At 55.1% G+C, this 19,926-nt stretch overlaps 1 protein-coding gene across 3 annotated transcripts in view; it reads right to left on the reverse strand.

The window, feature by feature from the left end:
- The window catches only part of NTNG2 (netrin G2), a gene marked incomplete at both ends in the record, with an annotated part of 69,834 nt that overhangs the window by 7,976 nt on the left and 41,932 nt on the right, over positions 1 to 19,926 (reverse strand). For all 3 annotated transcript variants that reach the window (XM_080709659.1, XM_080709658.1, XM_080709657.1), the window contains 2 exons: positions 2,596 to 2,622; positions 5,399 to 5,571. In XM_080709659.1, the coding sequence (XP_080565785.1) occupies positions 2,596 to 2,622; positions 5,399 to 5,571 (200 nt within the window). The remainder of the gene's footprint in view (positions 1 to 2,595; positions 2,623 to 5,398; positions 5,572 to 19,926) is intronic.

The raw sequence follows: 19,926 nt of genomic DNA on the forward strand, positions 1-19,926 counted from the left end.
ACTGTGGGAGCTCCCTGCTGCCTCTCCTTAATGCCCCGCTGCCCTGCACAGGGCTCAGGACGCAGAGCTGGCAGCCTCTCCCCAAAGGCTGGCTGGTGTAGGTAGCTCACCACTGGAGGCCCCAAGACCCTCCCAATCTCAACCTCCCTCCCTGGATCCTGTCTCTCCTTTAACTCCCAACTTAGCAGTCTGACCCGAACCCCTCACACCAAATCAAAAGCAGCTTTGAAGCCGGGCGTGGTGGGCACGCTTGTCATCCCCGCGCTGGGGAGGCAGAGACAGGAGGATCGCGCAGGTTCGAAGCCAGCCGCGCGCGCTGGCTTAGGAGACCCTGTTTCCAAATAAAAATGTCAAAATAGGTCTGGGAGTGTAGCCCGGAGGTAGAAGGGCTTCCAGGAACCCCAGTACCACACACACACACACACACAAAAAAAGCAGCTTTGAAAGTGGATTTAAGGGGCCGGGATGTAGCTCAGCGGCAAAGCGCCTGCTTTGCAGGTGTGGTGCTCTGGGGTCGATCCCCGGTTCCAAAAAAGAAAACAAAAGAATCCCCTTTCGAAAGTGGGTTCAAGGTTCCTCTGTGTGCGTGTGTAATAGAGGGAGACAGACCACGGCTTGGAAGCGGACACAGACTCTCCTTCATGTCCACAGGCTCAGCCAAAAGGGTGAAAACAAAGAAGCACAAGTCTAGCCAGGCACCGGCTAGTCCTGCAATCCCAGTGCTCAGGAGGCAGAGGCAGGGAGAACCCCGGGGTGAGGGCGGTCTCAGCAAGGAGTGGGACGCTCACCAACCTAGGCACACTCTGTTTTGAAAGAAAAAATAAAATAGTGCTGGGCGTGTAGCTTGAAGGTGGAATGCCCCTGAGTTCAATCCTCAGTATCATGAAGAAAATAAATAAATAAATAAATAAGGCTTGGTCAACTTATGTACAAAGTCCAGAATTCTTAGGGACCCCCGTCCTCCATCCCGAGGAGGTTCCTGGGCTCCCCTGAAATCCTCTTGTCTCCTGACAAGCCCCCCCCCCCACCCAGGGCACTAAGCAAGATGGCCTGAAGGAGACTTTCTCAGGGCAGTTACCCCAAACTGGAGAGGGTCTCCCTGCCTTCCAGCGGGTCAAGGCAGGAGTGGCCTGGTGTGTGGGTGGACGCCATCCCAGTGGATGGATAAGTCGCCTGTCCACGGGAGAGGAAGTGGCCACGCAGGCCGGGGTCAGGGACGGAGTTGTGGGGACTGATGCCCCCCTGGCTGGAGCTCCGGGGGACGTGGACTGCGGCTGGGGCCCCTTGCACTGCGGCTCTAAGGTGCTAGAATTTTCTGCTCTAAGAAGCAGGGACCCCAGCTAGAAGCAGGGGCGGTGGGGAGGGCAGGGGGCACCCACCTGTGGGCTGTGGGGTGCTGGGGGTGGTGGGGCCCTGGGCAGTAGACGCAGAGGGGATACACGTGGTGGGCTCCGCCCTCCTGGCCATGGTGGCCACGGGGGCTTTGGGGACAGGCTCTTTTCGGGACCTGCCGGAGTCTGATGAGAGACAAAGCAAGAAGGTGGGGCTGCCGCAGAGAAGACACCGAGTGTCCTGGACCAGTGTCCCCCCAGGGCCAGATTCCTTCTGGGTCCCTGTCTGCTCACTGGCATCCCAGCAGGGGACAGGTTGTGGCCCCACAGAGCCCAAGGGTGACAACATATTCCAGAAGCATCTATAAGAGTCAAGATTGGGGGGCTCGAGCTGGGCGTGGTGGCACATGCTCATAATCCCAGCACTTGGGAGGCTGAGACAGGAGGATCGCACAGGTTCGAAGCCAGCCTCAGCTACTGAGTGAGGCGCTCAGCAACTTAGTGAGACCCTGTTTCAAAAAAAAAAAAAAAACAGGTCTGGGAGTATAGTCTGGAGGTAGAAGGCCTCTAGGTTCCATCCCCAGAACCATACACACACATACACACACACACACACACACACACACACACACACACACACACACACAAAGATGTGGGGGCTGCCACTGGTAGCTGTTTGACATTGGCAAGCCCTTTCCTGCAGCTCACAGCAGATGGCAAATTCTCCCCCAGGGAAAGGGGGCTGCGCAAGGCGGTTTAAATGAGATACCATGACATTCTGACATCACAGTACCCGGAGCTCTGGTAACATGTCCAGATGATGGGGTCCCACCCAGGCCAGCCCCCGTCACCCTCTGAGCCCTCAAGGCTCCTCACCCTTGTCCTCCCCAGCCTGCTGTTCCCCACCCAGTGTGTGCCCGAGGCCAAGCCAGCCTGGGAGCTGCCTGGAGCGGCCCCATGGGCTGGGGTGGATTGTGCACTGGGCGGAGAAGGCAGTGCCCATCTTCTCTCCCAGTGGGGGAGCCTCCTTCTCCCAGATCTGGATGCAAGAAGAGGCCCTCAGGGTTGCAGGAAGAGCGGGGAGACCACCAAGGGCCAAGGAGGCCTCACAAAGACCCACTCTCCAAAGCAGCTGAAGAAAGCTCCTGGTAAGAAGCTGGAGTCACAGGTCACAGGCCCCGCGTGACACAGAGGGGGCAGGGAGGGAGGGAGGCCAGAGGACAGGGACTCGGACAAGCAAAGGGCTCCGCGCAGAGGTACTTACTGCCGAAGGCGGAGCCCGCAGCGGCACCTGTGGAAGACAAGAGGGTCAGAGCGGCTGTGGGGGCAGAAGGGGGCGCTGTCTCCTTCCTGCAGAGGGCGGGGCGGGGCGGGGCAGCTGGCAAAGGTCCCCTCTGCTGAAGGGAAGGAGCTTGGAGGTCCTGGGCACCTGCACCATGGCCCAGCAGCCAGCAGGGACACTTCAATCTCACTGCGTCCTGAGGACGCACCACTATCAGCCCATTTTAGAGTTGGAGAAACTGAACTGGGAGCTGTCCTCCTCCCTCTCTGGGACAGTGGTAAGCGCCAGACACTCCCCCATTTGATTGCAGGCCCTCGGGTGCTGTGCAGAGGCAGAGGCAGACAGTGGGTATGGGACGGGGACTCGAGGCGAGCCAGGGCCAGGGCTGAGCCCCAACTCCTTCCTGGACCAGTGCGTGTGGGCAGAACCCAGCGAGAGGGTGGGGGTTGCTGAGTCCAGGAGGCGGGGGTGGGCATGTGGCAAGGTGACCTCTAAACTGGGCCCTGGAGTGGGGGCACAGAGGAGGTTCCAGGCCACAGAGATGCAGTGGGAGGACCCAGTCCTGAGACTTGGGGTGCTCAGGAAAGTGGATGTAGAGGGCTTTGGATCTGCAGGGGGGAAGTGACGAGAGGGGGCGGGGAGAGGGGGCCTTCAGGGTCCTGTACATGGCGGGGTGCCTGGAGAGTTCAGGGTGCTTTTGGGTGTTTTGAAGCAGGTGCGCAGCAGGGGGAAGGTGTTTACGGAGGGGAAAGGAAGTGGGGGGCTTAGGCAGGGCTAACGTGAAGCCCGAACGGGGACCCCGGGAAGGGAGAAGAGTTAGATAAACGTGGGGCCGGGGCTCCAGTCAAGGTGACCCTGAGGCTGGCAGCTCGGTCTCTGGGCACTGATGCCCAGGTGGGCACCTGCCTGACACAGTGAAGGAAGAGGTAACCTGGGCCCTGTTACCTGGTCTCCTGGGCTGTCTTCTCCCGGCGCCCCAGAGAAGGCCAGGCACCCAGCAAGACGGCACCCCTGCCCCTGAGGGTCCCAGGAGGAACCCCTCCTTCCTGGGGAGCTAGAGGTCCCTCCCACCAAGGGGAGCTGTAGCCACCCCCAACCCCATGGGAGGAGAGGCTGAGAGCCTGAGGCTGGGGGACTGTGTGTCCATGCTGGCGAGAAAGAGAGGGGGCCCAAGGTGGGGTTCGGGTGGGGCAGCAGGTCTTGGAAGTGACCTGCAGAGTCTCAGTGTGTGCGTGGGAGGTGGGCAGACAGACAGGAGGCCAGAACGGATGGGGGTGGGGCGGCTGCAGGACAGATGACAGGAAGGCCAGACTTCAGCAAGACAAGAGGTGACAGGGAAAGGCAGAGACGGGCCAGGAGGAGGGAGCCGGGCAGGGGGTGGGCGGCAGCACCCCAGCAGTCTCTGTGCCTTTGAAGGGCCTGAGAGGTGCCGGCACCCCTTCAAAGGCTTGTCACAGCCCCAGCGCCGGCCTACGCATGGGTGACACGCCTGTCACGGCCTCGCCGAGGCTCCCAGCTTTGATCAGCCTAAAGCCACATCAATTTTTCACGGGTAGAGGGAGGGTGCCCAGATGGGGCGGGTGGTCGAGGAGCAGGAGGCTGCTGCCGGCCTCTGGCTCGGGGTCCTTTGCTGGCTGAAACGCTGCAGATCTCTGGGAGGGCCTGAGGGTGGCTGGCGGTGGTATCTTCACCCCTGCGGTGTTGCGATGGGCGTCTGAAGTGCCGGGAGCAGCCGCTGCTGGGTGCAGCCTCAGGCACCGACAGAGCCCCAGCAGATGTCAGATGCTAGTACAATCTGAGGGTTCTGGGGGGCAGCAGGGAGCTGGCGCCGGGCTGGCCTGGGCCCTTCTCCACCTGCAGCCCAGGGAGCCAGGGTGTGTCATTTCATGGGGTTAGGGTTTGGATAGTATTCGATATCCAATATCCTGGAAGAGCTCATGTACAGATGTACATGAGATGAAGATGTTCAGAGGTGAAGTGGTTGAATTATGGGGCTTCTAATATCATCAACAGACAGATCCAATAATGGGTTTATTGGGTGATGATCTAGGCAGGTGGGGTGTGGCTGGAAGAGGGGTGTCACTGGGAGTGTGACCTTGGGGACTGTACTTATGTCCATGGACACCTCCCCCCCTCGGCATCCTGCTTCCATGATGTAATAACAGAGTCCCTCCACTCTTACTCACTCTCCGCTCCCTGCCACCCTGAGCTCTGTGAACGTCACCCGGCCTAACGGGCTGAACTCCCTGAAGTCTCCAGAGCTGTGAACAAGCGACTCCCCCTCCTCTAAGCTGTGGTTGTCAGGTATTTGAGGTCGCAGCCATGAGGACCCTAGCTGAAGCAAAAGAAGACGCCCGTGGCCTATGCTGAGGGTTCTCCACGAGTGGGGTCCCCCGAAGCCTGCTCACTCGCAGACATCTCGCATATGGCTTCCCTGGCACTGCTGGGCGTGGAGGGCACAGGACTGCACCAAGAGCCGGGCCAGAGGCTCAGGTGAGGGCGTCAGGGGGCGCCACTGCAGAATGGGGCAGTGGGAGCCCGACCCCCAGGGGCCAGGCTGAAGGTTCAGGGGCAGGGACATGCAGTGTGTGGTGCCACGTGATGTACAGACCTCCTGAATCGGGGCCCCTTGGCCATCCCATTCCCGGGAAAGGGCCCTCCCACCCTCCTTGGGTTTCCCGGGGCCGGGAGGCCGCTTAGAGTTTCGCAGGGGCGGACGTGCTAGAGGGTCTAAGAAGATGTGCGCGTGTGCTTCTGTGCGTGCACGTGTGTGCCGCGTACGTACAGGCGTTGGGCGAGCCGTGGGGCAGCGGCAGGTAGGAGCCAGCGCGCCAGGCGCGCGTGCGGAAGTTCTTCTTGCAGCGGCCGCAGTCGGGGCCTGTGGTGTTGTGCTCACACTCGCACTGCAGGCTGCCCTCGCGCACCGAGCACAGGTTGGCGTGCAGGTTGCACTTGCACCTGGGGAGAGGGCAGAGGTCAGAGGGGCCGGGCAGGGCGGAGGGCAGAGGGCAGAGGGGAGAGGTCAGAGGGGGCCAGGCAGGCGTGGCGAGCCTGCGGAGGGGGCCTGGGCGGGAAGGGACCCTGGAGGCCACTTCCCCGCCCCCAGATGGGGGTCTGCAGCGGGTAGAGACCCTTTGTGCTGGAGGCTGCTGGGCCCACTGCGGACCCTCCCCTCTCATGACGGTTCCCAGAACGTCCAGCATCTCTCCTGGGCTGGACGATAGAAAACCCTCGTCAGATGCTCTGTGCTTACAAACGTGGCCTTCCTCAGCTCAACTTTGTTTGTTTTGGGGTACTAGGGATTGAACCCAGGGGTGTTCTATCTCCAAGCTACATCAACAGTTTTTTTTAATCTTCTATTTTTATTATTATTGGTGGTGGTGTTGGTGTTGGGGTGTGTGTGTGTGTGTTACTGTCTATTGAACTCAGGGGGATTCTACCTCTGAGCTATATATACTCTCAGCCCTATTTTATTTTTTAGTTTGAAACAGGGTCTCACTAAGTTGCAGAGGGCCTCACTAAGTTGTTGCTGGGTTGGCTGAGAACCTGCAATCCTCCTGTTTCAGCCTCCCAAGTACTGAGGTTACAGGTATGCACCACCACACCTGGCTTTTATTTTTATTTTGAAACAGAGCCTTACTAAGTTGCGGAGGCTGGCCTTGAGGTTGCAGTCTTCCTGCTTCAGCCTCCCAAGTACTGAGATTACAGGTGTGTGCTACCACTATTATTATTATTATTAATATTATTGAAATAGGCTCTCACTAAGTTGTTACCACACCTGTCTCCATTATTATTGTTATTGTTATTATTATTATCATTATTAAAACAGGGTCTCACGAAGTTGCTGAGGGTTTCATTAAGTTGCCAGTGCTGGTCTTGAACCTGCAATCCTCCTGTCTCAGCTTCCCAAGTACTAGGATTACATGTGTGCTCTGCCACACCCAGCTCTTTTTTTTTTAAACAGTCTCACTAAGTTGATAAAGGCCTCTCTAATTTTCTGAGGCTGGCCTGGACCTCCTGTCTCAGCCTCCCAAGTAGTAGGATTACAATTACAGGCATGCATCAACATGCCTGAATTCACCTGAGATAATATGTGTGTGTGTGTGTGTGTGTGTGTGTGTGTGTGTGTGTGTGTGTGTCTGGGGATGAAACCCAGGCGCATTCGACCTCCGAGCTACACCCCCTGCCCTATTTTTTTATTCTTTATTTTGAAACAGGGTCTCACTAAGTTACGGAGGGCCTCACTAAGTAGCTGAGGCTGGCCGCGTACCGTGATCCTCTGGTCTCAGCCTCCCATGTACCAGGATTACCGGCGAGCATACCATGCCCGGCTTCACCTGAGCTCTTGACGGGGGTGGGGGGGGCAGATGACAAGCGCTGCCCCAGCCCCTCTCTGTGCCGACTGGGACTGACCGCTGCACCTGTCCTGTCTGCGGGTGCCGCACGCCCACACCATGGGGAGGAACCGCCCTCCCCACACCGGCAGCACATCCACACATGTATTATTCATTCGTTCATTCAAATATTTATAGGCAACTCATTATTCTGAAAACTGGTAAATAAAGGGAAAGAAGGAAGCACTGATCCTGCCTGTCCTCCATAATCTGTACCTCAGGGTAGCCAAAAGCTGATGGGGAGGTTTCTTTTTATAGAAGCATCTCATGATAGAATTAACAGCCCCTGATGAACGCAGGGCTCCAGGCAGGGAACGGCGACGGCCCTGAGCATCGCAGGCAGGGCGTCCCGAGAGCCAGCTTCCGCAGCCCAGCCCAGCGGACGCAAGTCCAGTCAGACGAGTCGGGAGGAAACGCAGGGGCAGAGCCCCGGCCGCACAGTGCCCAGGACGCAGCGGCAGAGTCCAGAGGGCGGCCCGGGCTTCCCAGGGGATGAGTTCCAGTGGGAAGCCGGGCACGCAGGAGGGATCAGATCAAGAGAATCCTCAGAGGCCGTCAGCCCACGGCCAGGCAAACGGCCTGTCTGAACAGTCCAATGAAGGGGATGTGTGTTCATGAGACGCCTGGACATCTGGACGCTGGCTATATTAGATGACATGAAATTAATGTTTATTAGGCATGACAAACTCCGAAAAAAAGATACACACAGAAATATTTACAGTGTCCAGCGTGGTGGCGCACGCTTGTAATCCCAGCATTGGGGAGGCTGAGACTGGAGGATCGTGGTTCATCGACAGCCTCCGCTACTTAGGCCCTTCACAACTCAGTGAGACCCTGTTTCAAAAATAAAAAGACTAAAAAATAGGCAGGGGGTGTAGCTCGGAGGTCGAATGCCCCTGGGTTCTGCCCCCCAGTACCTCAAAAAAAGAAAAAAATATATTTACAGCTGAAGCCAGCATCGTGGCACAGACCTGTATTTCCCAGAAATTGGGAGGCTGAGACAGGAGGATCGCAGGTTCGAGGCCAACCTCAGAAACTTAAAGTATATATATGCTGTTTCTAAATGCTGGGCATGGTAGCACACACTTGTAATCCCAGTATTTAGGAGGCTTAGACGGGGGATGGCAGGTTGGTGGCCGGGCTCGGCAATTTAATGAGGCCCTCTGCAATTTAGTCACACTTTGTTTCAAATTAAAAGAAATAAAAAATAGGGCTGGTGGTGTAGTTTAGAGGTAACTCCCCAACCCCGGGGTTCAATTTCCAGCAGCAAAAATAAAAATAAAAAGGCCTGGGAGTGTAGCCCAGAAGTAGAATGCCCCTGAGTTCAATCCCAAGCACACACACACATGTGTGCATACACACACACACACACACACACACAATATTTACAGGTGAAACTATCTGATGACTGGGAACTGCTCCCAAAAAGCACAAAAAGGGAGAACATGAAAAGAGATGCTGCTAAAACAAAGAGGCCCACTAGCCGACAGCTGACTGACAGGCGTGAGAGCAGGCTCTGGTCCTCTGCGTGCCGGGAACGCTCCACAGCGCCAGTTAAAGGAAGAGAGAATGCGTGCTCTGTATTCTGATATGGGAAGAGTCCAAGAAGCCTTGCCAATATTTGGGAAAGGCAAACTGCAGACCGATATGTTTAGTAGAATCTTATTTTTATTAAGACTTGTAAGGAAAAACCCGAATGGGGCACCTGTGCCGCGGAGCACGGGAGCAGCGAGCGAGTCTGAGGGGCGGGGAGCAGACAGCGACGCTGCTCGAGCACTCGGTGGACGGAGACAACTTAAACAACAGGGATGGAAGCCGGGCACCGTGCTGCACGCCTGCACTCCCTTAGGAGGCTGAAACAGGAGGATCTCAGATTTGAGGCCAGCCGTAGTAATTTAATGAGACCCTATTTCAAAGTAGGGTACTTTTTTAGTAGACCCTATATAAAAAAGTAGGCTGGGCATGGTGGCCCACGCTTGTAATCACAGTATTTGGGAGGCTGAGACAGGAGGATAACAGGTTTATGGCCGGTCTCAGCTACTTAGCTACTTAGCGAGGCCCTCTGCAACTTAGCTTGGTGGAAGAATGCCCCTGGGTTCAATCTCCAGGCCTGCAAGAAAAAGGGAGGGCTGGGTGTAGCTCAGTGGTAGAATGTTCCTGGGTTTAATCCCCAGCCTCACAAACAAAAAACAACTATATATATACATATTTTGCAGTACTGGGGATGGAGCCCAGGGGCATTCTACCTCTGAGCTCCACCCCCAGCCCTATCTTTTATTCTTTATTTTGAAACAGGGTCTCAGTGAGTTGCAGAGGGCCTCATTAAGCAGCTGAGGCTGTCCACGAACCGCGATCCTCCTGTCTCAGCCTCCCGAGTGCTGGGATGACAAGCGTGCGCCACCACGCCCGGCTCACAACTATTTTTTTTTTTTTTTGGTCCTGGGGATGGAACCCTTCTACCTCCGGGCTACACTCCCAGACCTATTTTGTATTTTTATTTTTGGAAACAGGGTCTCTTACGCCAGCGCGGCTGGCTTCGAACCTGCGCGATCCTCCTGTCTCCGCCTCCCGAGCGCGGGGATGACAAGCGTGCGCCACCACGCCCGGCTCACAACTAAATATTTTTATGGTTCAAGAAAATGAAAAGACAACCCACCAAAGGAAAGAAAACCTGCAACTTTTATATCTGATAAGGGACTTAGATCTTCCATCTATAATGAACTCTTACGATGCAGTCATAAAAGACCCTGAGCTTTAAAAATGATAAAAGGATCTACGCAAACATTCCTTCTGCGATATGCAAATGGCCAAGAAGCTCGTGAGCCTATGCCCGCCGGCCTCAAGGGAAGGCATGTCAGAACTGTCGCACCAGGCCGCTTCACACTGGGCAACACCGAGCGCTGGTGTGGGCGTGGGGAGACCACAGCCCCGGAAAAAAGTGGTGCCGCTCCTCCAAAAGGGGTCCGGAGCTCCACAAACATCTGAGCCAGCGGTTCTGCCCCTTGATCCGCACCCGAGAGAGAAAAACATATGTCCAAGTCGGGCCGGGCGCGGTGGGCACGCTTGTCATCCCCGCGCTTGGGAGGCTGAGACAGGAGGATCACACAGGTTCGAAGCCAGCCTCAGCTACTTAGTGAGGCTCTCAGCAACTCAGTGAGACCCTGTTTCCAAATAAAATAGAAAGAAAAAGTCTGGGAGTATAGCCCGGAGGTAGAAAGCCTCTGGGTTCCACCCCCTAGTACCACCAAAAACAAACAAACAAACAAACAAACAAACAAACAAACAAACACCAAACATATGTCCAAGCCGGGCGTGGTGGCGCACACTTGTCATTCCAGCACTGGGGTGGCAGAGATTAGAGGATCGCAGGTTCGTGACCAGCCGCAGCTACTGAGTGGGCTCTGAGCAACCGACGGAGACCCTGTTTCCAAATAAGAAATAAAACAGGTCTGAGGGTGTACTCTGGAGGTTCAAGGCCCCTGGGTTCCATCCATCCCCCATACCACAAAAAAGGAACAAAACAAAAAAATATGTTCACACAAGAACTTATATAGAAATGTTCAGCTGGGCGTGGTGGCGCACGCTTGTAATCCCAGCATTTGGGAGGCTGAGACTGGAGGATCGCGGTTCGCGGACAGCCTCAGCTACTTAGTGAGGCCCTCTGCAACTCAGTGAGACCCTGTTTCAAAATAAAGAATAAAAAATAGGGCAGGAGGTGTAGCTCGGAGGTCAAATCCCCTTGGGTTCCACCCCCAGACCCGCAAAAAAAAAAAAAAAATAAATAAAAAAATAAAAAAAATAAACTGGGCATGGTTGCAGATGCCTGTAATCCCAGCACTTAGGAGACCGAGACAGGAGAATTGCAGGTTCGAGAACAGCCTCGGCAGAGAGCGTGATTGTCAGCAACTGAAACCCTGCTTCAAAATGAAAATTAAAAAGAGCTGGGGTAGAACTCAGAGGTAGAGCACCCCTAGCGCCACTAAATAAATAAATAAATAAATAAATAAATAAATAAATAAATGGTGATAGGTATTAAGGGAAGAGAAACAGCAACAGGGGTTAGTGCAGAGAAACCATTCCTTATCATTCCGGGATGGTAGATACATAACATTACGCCTCAGTCTAGACCCCAGTGAACTTCAAGGTCAGTGGTAGACTTCAGTAAGTAATCATGTGTCAGTGTTGGTTCAGAATTGTACTAAATCTTATCCCGGAAAGCAAGATATTAATAACTGGGGAAACTGTGGAGAGAAGGCGACGGGCGCTCTCTGAACTATCTGCTCAATTCGCTGTAAACCTGAAACTGCTATAAAAATGGCCTGTTCATTGACAGTGGCCCAGGGCGGTGTAAGCCTGTAGTCCCAGCTATTGGGGAAGGGGAGGCAGGAGGATCTTGGGTTCAAGGACAGTCTGAGAAACAGCCAGACCCTGTCTCAACATAAACATAAAAGGGGCCGGGAGGCCAGGTGTAGTGAACACGCTTGTAATCCCAGTACTTGGAGGCTGAGACAGGAGGATCGCAGGTACGTAGCCAGCCTCAGCTACTTAGTGAGACCCTGTTTCAAAATAAAGAATAAAGAATATGGCAGGGGGTGTAGCTCGGAGGTAGAATGCCCCTGGGCTCAATCCCCAGCACAAGAAAGAAAGAAAGAAAAAGAGAGAGAGAGAGAGAGGGAGGGAGGGAGGGAGGGAAACAGGGTCTCACTAAGTTGCGGAGGGCCTCACTAAGGAGCTAAGGCTGGCCTCGAACCTGGATCCTCCTGTCTCGGCCTCCTGAATGCGAGGATTGCAAGCGTGCACCACCACACCTGGCTTCACTCCTTATTTCAGGTCATAGACAGGGGCATGGGGCTCAGAGAGGCCGCGCTCCTTGGCCAGAGTCACAGAGCTGCTCCCAGCTGCCACTGGGGGCGGAACCCAGACACCCCCCGCCCCAGAGGCCAAGGACAGAATGCAGACGGCAAAGCAGCGGGACACTCAGATGGATACACCGCAGCTTCTGGTTGTGTTTACACACGTACACACCTGAGTTCCAAATGCCAGGAGAAACACACACACATGTACGTGCCTTGCGGTACTGGGGCATTCTACCTCTGAGCTACACCCCCAGCCCGATTTTTTATTTATTTTGAAACAAGGTCTCGCTAGGTTGCAGTGGGCCTCACTAAGTAGCTGAGGCTGGCCATGAACCGCGATCCTCGTGTCTCAGCCTCCGGAGTACTGCTTCTGACTTCCTTCACGCGCTGATTCACTGAGGACTCAGAGGTGGAGCCACTGTAATGGTGGATGGTGTGATAGCACAGAGGTCCAGCCTTGAACACCAGCATGGAGGCCCGGCTCACTGCGGACTCTGCCCTATGATGGCCCGCATCAAAGATGATAGCCGGGCGTGGTGGGCACGCTTGTCATCCCAGCATTCAGGAGGCTGAGACAGGAGGATCGTGGTCCGCGGCCAGCCTCAGCTCCTTAGTGAGACCCTCCGCAACTCAGTGAGACCCTGTTTCAAAACTAAAGAATAAAAAATAGGGCTGGGGAGCTGGGGGTGTCATTTGGAGGTCGAATACCCTTAGGTTCCATCCCCAGACCTGCAAAAAACAAAACAAACAAAGAAACAAAAAACCAGATACCTTACAGAGGCTACTCTAGTGGGGGCGCTGATGGCGGGGAACCTTGGGAGGGGCGGGGCCGAGGAAAAGCTCTGCACCTGAGGGGATTCTGTGCAGCAGAATCCCCGTGCCCGGCACAGGCCCGCCCACAGCGCCAGCAGGTAGATCTCCCTAATCCAAAACCCCAGGCCCCAAACACTCTGTAATCCATAACTTTGAGCAGCAAAGTGATGCCGTGGTGGGAAAACCCACACCTGACCTCGCGACGGGGCCCCAGAGAATCGTGTATAATGACCTTCTGGCGCTGCGGCGAGGTGTGTGCGGAACAGAAATGAATTCGTTTCTCCTCTATGTATGCAAACATTCCCAGGCCTGAGAAATTCTTAACCCCCAAACCCTGTGGTCCCAAGCATTCCTGAGAGCGGGGGGGACTCCACCTGTGTTCCCGAGTCCTTTTCTGTTGCAGCTGGGACGCTGACCGGGCCGAGCTCCCATCGCGACACTCAGCTGAAACAGGTGCACACGGGAATCCTGTTCACGTGCTGCCTGGAGTCCTAATGCCTCCTGGATGGCCTGTGCGCTGCGGGCCTACTATGTGCTCGGAGCTGGGAAAGACAAAGGGGCAGGGGGAGGGGCAGGGGGAGGGGCAGGGCCCACGGCAGAGGAAGTCCCTGTGTTTACACTTTTTCGGTCAAGCCCATGATGTCCCTGAATCCCGCCATACCCTGCTCTCTGCCCACCCGCATTAGTGTGTTAAAGGCGCTGACAAGCCCTGCAGGAAAGAAACCTGTCTGACTTTGACAAAAGTGTGTTGACAAAATGCATCTAACCTCGCAAGTTTTCAACCCTTTTCCTCTTCTGAATTCCTATTTAACACCCCACTGAGCTAGCGGGAGAGGGACACCCCGGTTGGATAAAACCAAGAATGTGCACGCACCCTCGGCCTGAGGAAGGGATATTTTTGGATATCAGCTACATAGAGAAAAGATTGCCATCAACTTTGGGTGATAAGACTGACCTTGGCTTATTAAAAATGCATAAGAGACCAGCTGAATGGGGAAAGCACACTGTGCCGCTGCTAACAGGGAGTCATGGATGTCAGGCGGCACGGGAGGGGCGCCTGCCCGAGGCCACGCAGTCGGTCACTCCTGACCCCAGTCCAGATGTCCCTGCCCGACCCCGGCTCTGCTCAGGCCCCATCCTGCCAGCCCGTCGCCCAGGCCTGTCTCCTGTAGGAACACGGAAGACGTCCTGGCCTCGCCACCTCCCTGGCTGGGCACAGCGCCCCTTCCGCAGGGGCGACGGTGCAGGTGGTCCTCGACGACACAGGCGGCTCTGGGGCTCTAAGCCTGCGCATGCGCTGTTCCAGCTGCTGTTCCCACTGTGGGCCGGCACCTCGAGGCTGACCCTGGGAGGCGGGGTCAGGTTCAAGGCCAGCGCTGCCCCAGCCCGGCCCGCCCGCCTGCGCCATGCTGGCCCTCACCGTAACACTGACCACAGGCAGCATCGGCCCCTAAAGTGGGGTGCTGAGATGGTTCCAGAAGATGGGGGTATGAAATAGAAACTGGCTTAGGAGGGGATTATTTATTTTGTGATCCTGGGGATTGAACCCAGGGACCTACCTCCAAGCTCCACCACCAGCCCGATTTTATTTGGAAACAGGGTCTCACTAAGTAGCTGAGGCTGGTTTTGAACCTGTGATTCTCCTGTTTCAGCCTCACAAGTACTGCGATTCCAGGCACGTGTCACCACATCTAACTAATTTTTTGTTGGGGGGGCGTCTGGGGATGGAACCTAGGGGCATTTGACCTCCGAGCTACACCCCCTGCCCTATTATTTTATTATATATTTTTGGTGGTACTGGGGTTCCTGGAAACCCATCTACCTCCGAGCTACACTCCCAGACACCTATTTTTTATATTTTTATTTGGAAACAGGGTCTCTCAAGCCAGTGAGGCTGGCTTCAAACCTGCGCGATCCTCCTGATTCAGCCTCCCAAGCGCGGGGATTACAAGCGTGCGCCACCACGCCCGGCTTTTTTATTCTTTATTTTGAAACTGGGTCTCACTGAGTTGCAGAGGGCCTCACTAAGTAGCTGAGGCTGTCCGCGAACTGCGATCCTCCTGTCTCAGCCTCCCGAATGCTGGGATTACCAGAGTGTAACACCACGCTCAGCAAATGCAATATACATATATACGTATATATATATGCATGTATGTATATATGTGTGTATATATATATATATATATTATTTTAACAGCAAACATCAAACCTGCCACCTTAGGAATGTGATTGCCCAGGTGAGGCCAAATTTTTAAAGTATGTTAATTAATTGAGTAGTTAATTCCTGTGTATGGTACCTCCACCTTTCCTCCCCTCCTCCTAATACATGTCAGTGGCCTTGAATTCTACCTCTGAGCTATATCCCCAGACCAATTTTATTTCTTATGTGGAAATTTATTATTTTTATTTTATTTATTTATTTATTTATTGTGTGTGGGGGGGTACTTGGAATTAAACCTAGAGGCATTCTACCTCTGACCTACATCTCCAGACTGATATAATTTCTTATTTGGAAACAGAGTCTTGCTAGGTTGCTGAGACCCTCACTAAATTGCTAAGGCTGGCCTTGAATCTCAGATCTTCCAGTTTCAGCCTCCCATGTTCTAAGATTACAAGCATGCCTTTGCCACCAAGCCTGGCTATCTTTTATTTTGAGATAGGGTCTCTTTAAGTTGTTGAGACTGGCCTCATACCTGTAATCCTTCTGTCATAGCCTCACAAGCACTGGGATTATTATTATTTTTTTTTCTGTACTGGGAATTACACCCAGGGTGTTCTACCTCTGATCCACCCCCTCAGCTCTCTTTATTTTGAAACAAGATCTCACTAAGTTACTGAGGGCTTTGCTAAGTTCCAGAAGCTGACCTCAAGTCCTCAATCCTCTGTTCTCAGCCTCCCAAGTACTGGGATTGTAGACAGGCAGCAGCCGCTGAGCCTCGGTTTCCTAATCTGTGAGCTAGGGATGGCGAGGGCGCCGAGCGCTGGCTTAAGGCACAGAGTGTTAATGATGTTAAGATTCCCGTGTCTCCTGCTTAATGAGCCCCTGGAGCCAGCGACTAAGAGCCTCACCCTGAGGAGGATGATCCCTACCTCCGTTCTACTGACAAGAAAATGAGGCCCAGAGATGGTAAGCAAGTCGCCCAAGCCCACACGGCAGGTGAACCCTGGCGTGGAAAGGCTCTTGTGCCGGCCGCCGAGCAGGCCCGGCATCTCCATCTGCAGGTTGTCGGGTAGACGGGGCCTCCCAGGAGCGCAGCCAAGCCACCAGCTTTGTGGCCACACGCACGGCCCTCCGCCCTCCCAGGCCGGTGTCCTTCTAGGATTTCTCCTCCCTATCCCAGAAGGCCCTTGGGAGAGGAAGTAATAAAATAAATAAGCAAGCATGTATAAATAATTCACCGACCACTCAAACATGCTGTGCGTTATTAACCAATTCCCGCGAAAACCCCAGAGGCCCCGCTACGCCTCCCATTTCACAGGTCAGAAGCAAGAGCCCCTGGGCCAGGGCCAGCACCACCCGGCCTCTGGGTGGGAGAGGAGCCCCTGGAATGCACCTCACTGCCTCGGCGGAGACACTGAACACCGAGCACCTGACCATCTGCTCGGCAGCTTATGGCACAGAAACGTTAATGGACGTCAGTTCCATGGCGGTGGCCGAGCAAACCCAGCTCCGAGAGGAGGAGAAAGCCCCTTGGCTTGGCGACCGTCTTCCCGGTGCCAGCTCTGGCCTGGGGATCCAGCCTGGCTTCCTCCCCTGCACCCCTGGAATCGGTTTTCCCAAGGAATCACGCATTGAGTTTGACCTTGGAGAGCCGTTGGCCTCCCCAGAAAACCATCAGCGGGGCCGCCTGACCTGCTACACAGCACTTCCCCAGCATCCATCAGAAAGCATTATTTAATCATGAGCAGAGGGCAGTGCAGGGCGGGCGGCCCCGGGGGCCTGCCACCGGCCAGCAGATCCCAGTGCTTGGGACAGCTGCCGCCTCCCCACCCCCACCCCACCGCGGGACTCAGGACTCTAAGCCGCACAGGAAAGGTTCCACAGGAAATATGCAAACGTGTGTGTGCCTGCACACACATGTGTACACACACAGAAGGAGGCTGAGTCAGCAGCCAGCTCTGGCAGGTCCTGCTGCTGATTTTTTTTTCCAGTACTGGGGATGGAACCCAGGGGCATTCTACCTCTGAGCTACACCCCCAGCCCTATTTTTAATTAATTAATTAATTAATTATTATTATTATTATTTTGGTGGTACTGGGGTTCCTGGAAGCCCTTCTACCTCCGGGCTACACTTCCAGACCTATTTTTACATTTTTATTTGGAAACAGGGTCTCCTAAGCCAGCGCGCGCGGCTGGCTTCGAACCTGCGCGATCCTCCTGTCTCTGCCTCCCAAGCGCGGGGATTACAAAACTGCGCCACCACCACGCCTGGCTATTCTTTATTTTTGAAACAGGGTCTCATTGAGTTGCAAACGGCCTCACTAAGTAGTAGCTGAGGCTGTCCTCGAACCTGTGATCCTCCTGTTTCAGGCTCCCAAATGCTGGGATTACAAATGTGCGCCACCATGCCTGACTTGTATTCTTTATTTTGAAACAGGGTCTCACTGAATTGCAAAGGCCCTCACTAAGTAGCTGAGGCTGTCCGTGAACCGTGATCCTCCTGTCCCAGCCTCCCAAATGCTGGGATTACAAGTATGCGCCACTAAACCCAGCTTCCTGCAACTGATTTGCTCAGGGACCTTGGGCCTGTCATTTCTTTGGGTCTTAGATCTCTTTATTTGTGAAAAGAAAGTCTGGATTATATTTTAGGCATTCATTCAGCCTTGCTTGTTAATTTTCCCAAGGGCCTAACACACTGTCCGGCACCCAGGAGGCCCTCATTGTCTCTGGGAAGAGGAACGACGGGGTGCACAACGGATCTGGCCAGCATTTGCAGAGAGCAGCTGCTCATTACGGCCGGTTGGTGCCGCAGCTGGGCTGCAGCGTCATGGGCTACGGGCAGGCAGCGTCTGGGTTCAAACCTCTGCCCCGGCACTGTGCAAATGCGGGCAGGTGACAGGTCTCAGGATGCCCGCTGGTCAGCAAAGTTGGGAATTGGCTGTTCCCGTCCCACCCGGAGGGCTCAGCACAGGGTCTGACCCTGAGCTCTTAGCATTGCTGCTATGGCGGAAGGACAGGGTGTGAGTGTGGGGTTCCTACGAGCAAAGGCTGACCTTCCTGCAGTCCCAAGGGACAGGCCCCTCATATGTGCTGTCCCCCCCCCCCCCGGCACCCTCCCCAGGGATCAATGGACCACCAAAACAGACTTGACTGACTTGCTCTGCAGGCCCCTGAGATGCCACGGGGCTCACATCCACTGGTGCCGGGGATGGAACCCAGGGACATTCTAGCTCTGAGCTGCACCCCCATCCCTTTTTATTTTTTCAATTCTGAAACAGGGTCTCACTAAGTTGCGGAGAGTCTTGCTAAGTGGCTGAGGCTGGCTTCGAACCTACAATCCTCCTGTCTTAGCCTCCCGAGTACTGGGATCACAGGTGTGCACCACCATACCTGTCTCCTCTGGTCTCTTGAGGTCATTTCCCCACAAAGACCCTGCCTCCATGATGGTCAGATTTAACAAATAAAAATATAGCATGGTGGCCAACAGTTCAGTGACTCAGGAAGCTGAGGCAGGAAGATCACTTGTGCCTAGGGGTTTGAGGCTAGCCTGGGCAACGGGCTGTCTTGGTCTGGCTGTGAAATGTCCCCAGAAAAGCTCGTGTGTTGGCAACGCACAAACATTCAGGGCGAGATAACTGAATCAGAGCTTTACCTTCATTAGTGGATTACTCCACTGGTGGGCTAATAACTTGAATGGACTTACTGGGCGGGAACCGTAGGCCGGGGGGTGCGGCAGGAGGAGCGGGGTCTCTGGGCATGGCCTCGAGGACTGTATCCGTCCCTGGTCTGTCTGTCTGCCTGTTTGTCTCTCCCCCCGCCCCCTCCCCAGTTTCCCGGCTGCCACGAGTTGGGCAGCTCTCTCCTGCCAGGCCCTGCCACTGTGATATTTCTGCCTTGGAGCTGGCCAGCTATGGACTGAACCTCTAAACCATGAGCCAAGTACCCCCTTCCTCCTCCAGTTAGTGATTGGCAGGTATTTTTGTCACATCAGTGAAAAGTTAACTAATACCCCACCCCAGCCAGCGGGTGGATATGGCCAATGGAGGGACCTCATGGGTAATATTGGCTAAGGGCCATCCTCTCAAAAAAAGTAAAATAAAAATTAACATGCCGTATGCTTGGTTATATTTGAAGTTTAGACAAATGAATATTTTTGTCAGCATAAGTATAGCCCATAGAGTACCTGGGATATGCCTATACTGAAAATTATTCTTTGTTTATCTGAAATGCATACCTAATGGGGCATCTGGCAGCTCACCTGCCACCTCTGCCCTCTCTGTGGCTGAGACACGGCCCTCCGCCCTGACCCCTGACCCCTTCACTGCCTGGCTTGGGCACGTACCCACTTGCCCCCCGGAAGCTGGCCCTGCCGTCTGTGTGCGGACAGGAAGGCTGCGGCCACCTTCTCGGCTAGGTTGTTCCTTTTTCTGGAACTGGCAACCCTAATGAGCCCCAGGAGAAGACAACTGTTCAGAGACAGTGCCAGCCTCACCTCCAGGGGAAGGCGCGGCCCAGACAGCCCAAGTCTCAGGAAACGTGGCAGCCCCAGCTGGGGATCTGACAGCCGCTCGAAGGACGGCAGGGACACCAGCTCATGCCAGGCCGGAGCGTGCCCTGCCCTGCGGGGAGGAATGGGCCGTGCCCAGGAGCTGCCAGCGGGGGCACCATCTGGACCCGCGCCTGGCACCGGTGCTCCACAAAAATCGTGAGCCGGGCCCTTCCCTCCTCCCAGGGAGAGGAGCGGGTGTTTGGAGCTTCTCCCAGATGGGAGGGCGGTGAAATGTAGGTCATCTCCTGGTGGCCGGAAAGAGCGACGTCATCCCCTCCCTGGGGAGCGATGGGGAAGCGGGGAGCTCGGGTGAGCGAGGGCTGGGGCTGGGGCTGGGTGGGAGGGGGCTCCAGGCCTGGGTCCTGTCGAAGACGGAGCCCCGTGGGGACTTCCGAGCACCCACCGGGTCGTGTTTGCACCGGGCTGCGCGGCGTGAGGAGAGCTGGTCCCAGAGCAGTCCATCGTGGACCCCTGCCTGGTCACAGCCCAGGCCCCTCTGCCTATGTGGCCCCTCGTCCCTGCAGCATCACCTATGAGCCC

Source organism: Muscardinus avellanarius, assembly GCF_963383645.1.
Source record: "Muscardinus avellanarius genome assembly, chromosome: 13".
Lineage (NCBI taxonomy): Eukaryota > Metazoa > Chordata > Mammalia > Rodentia > Gliridae > Muscardinus > Muscardinus avellanarius.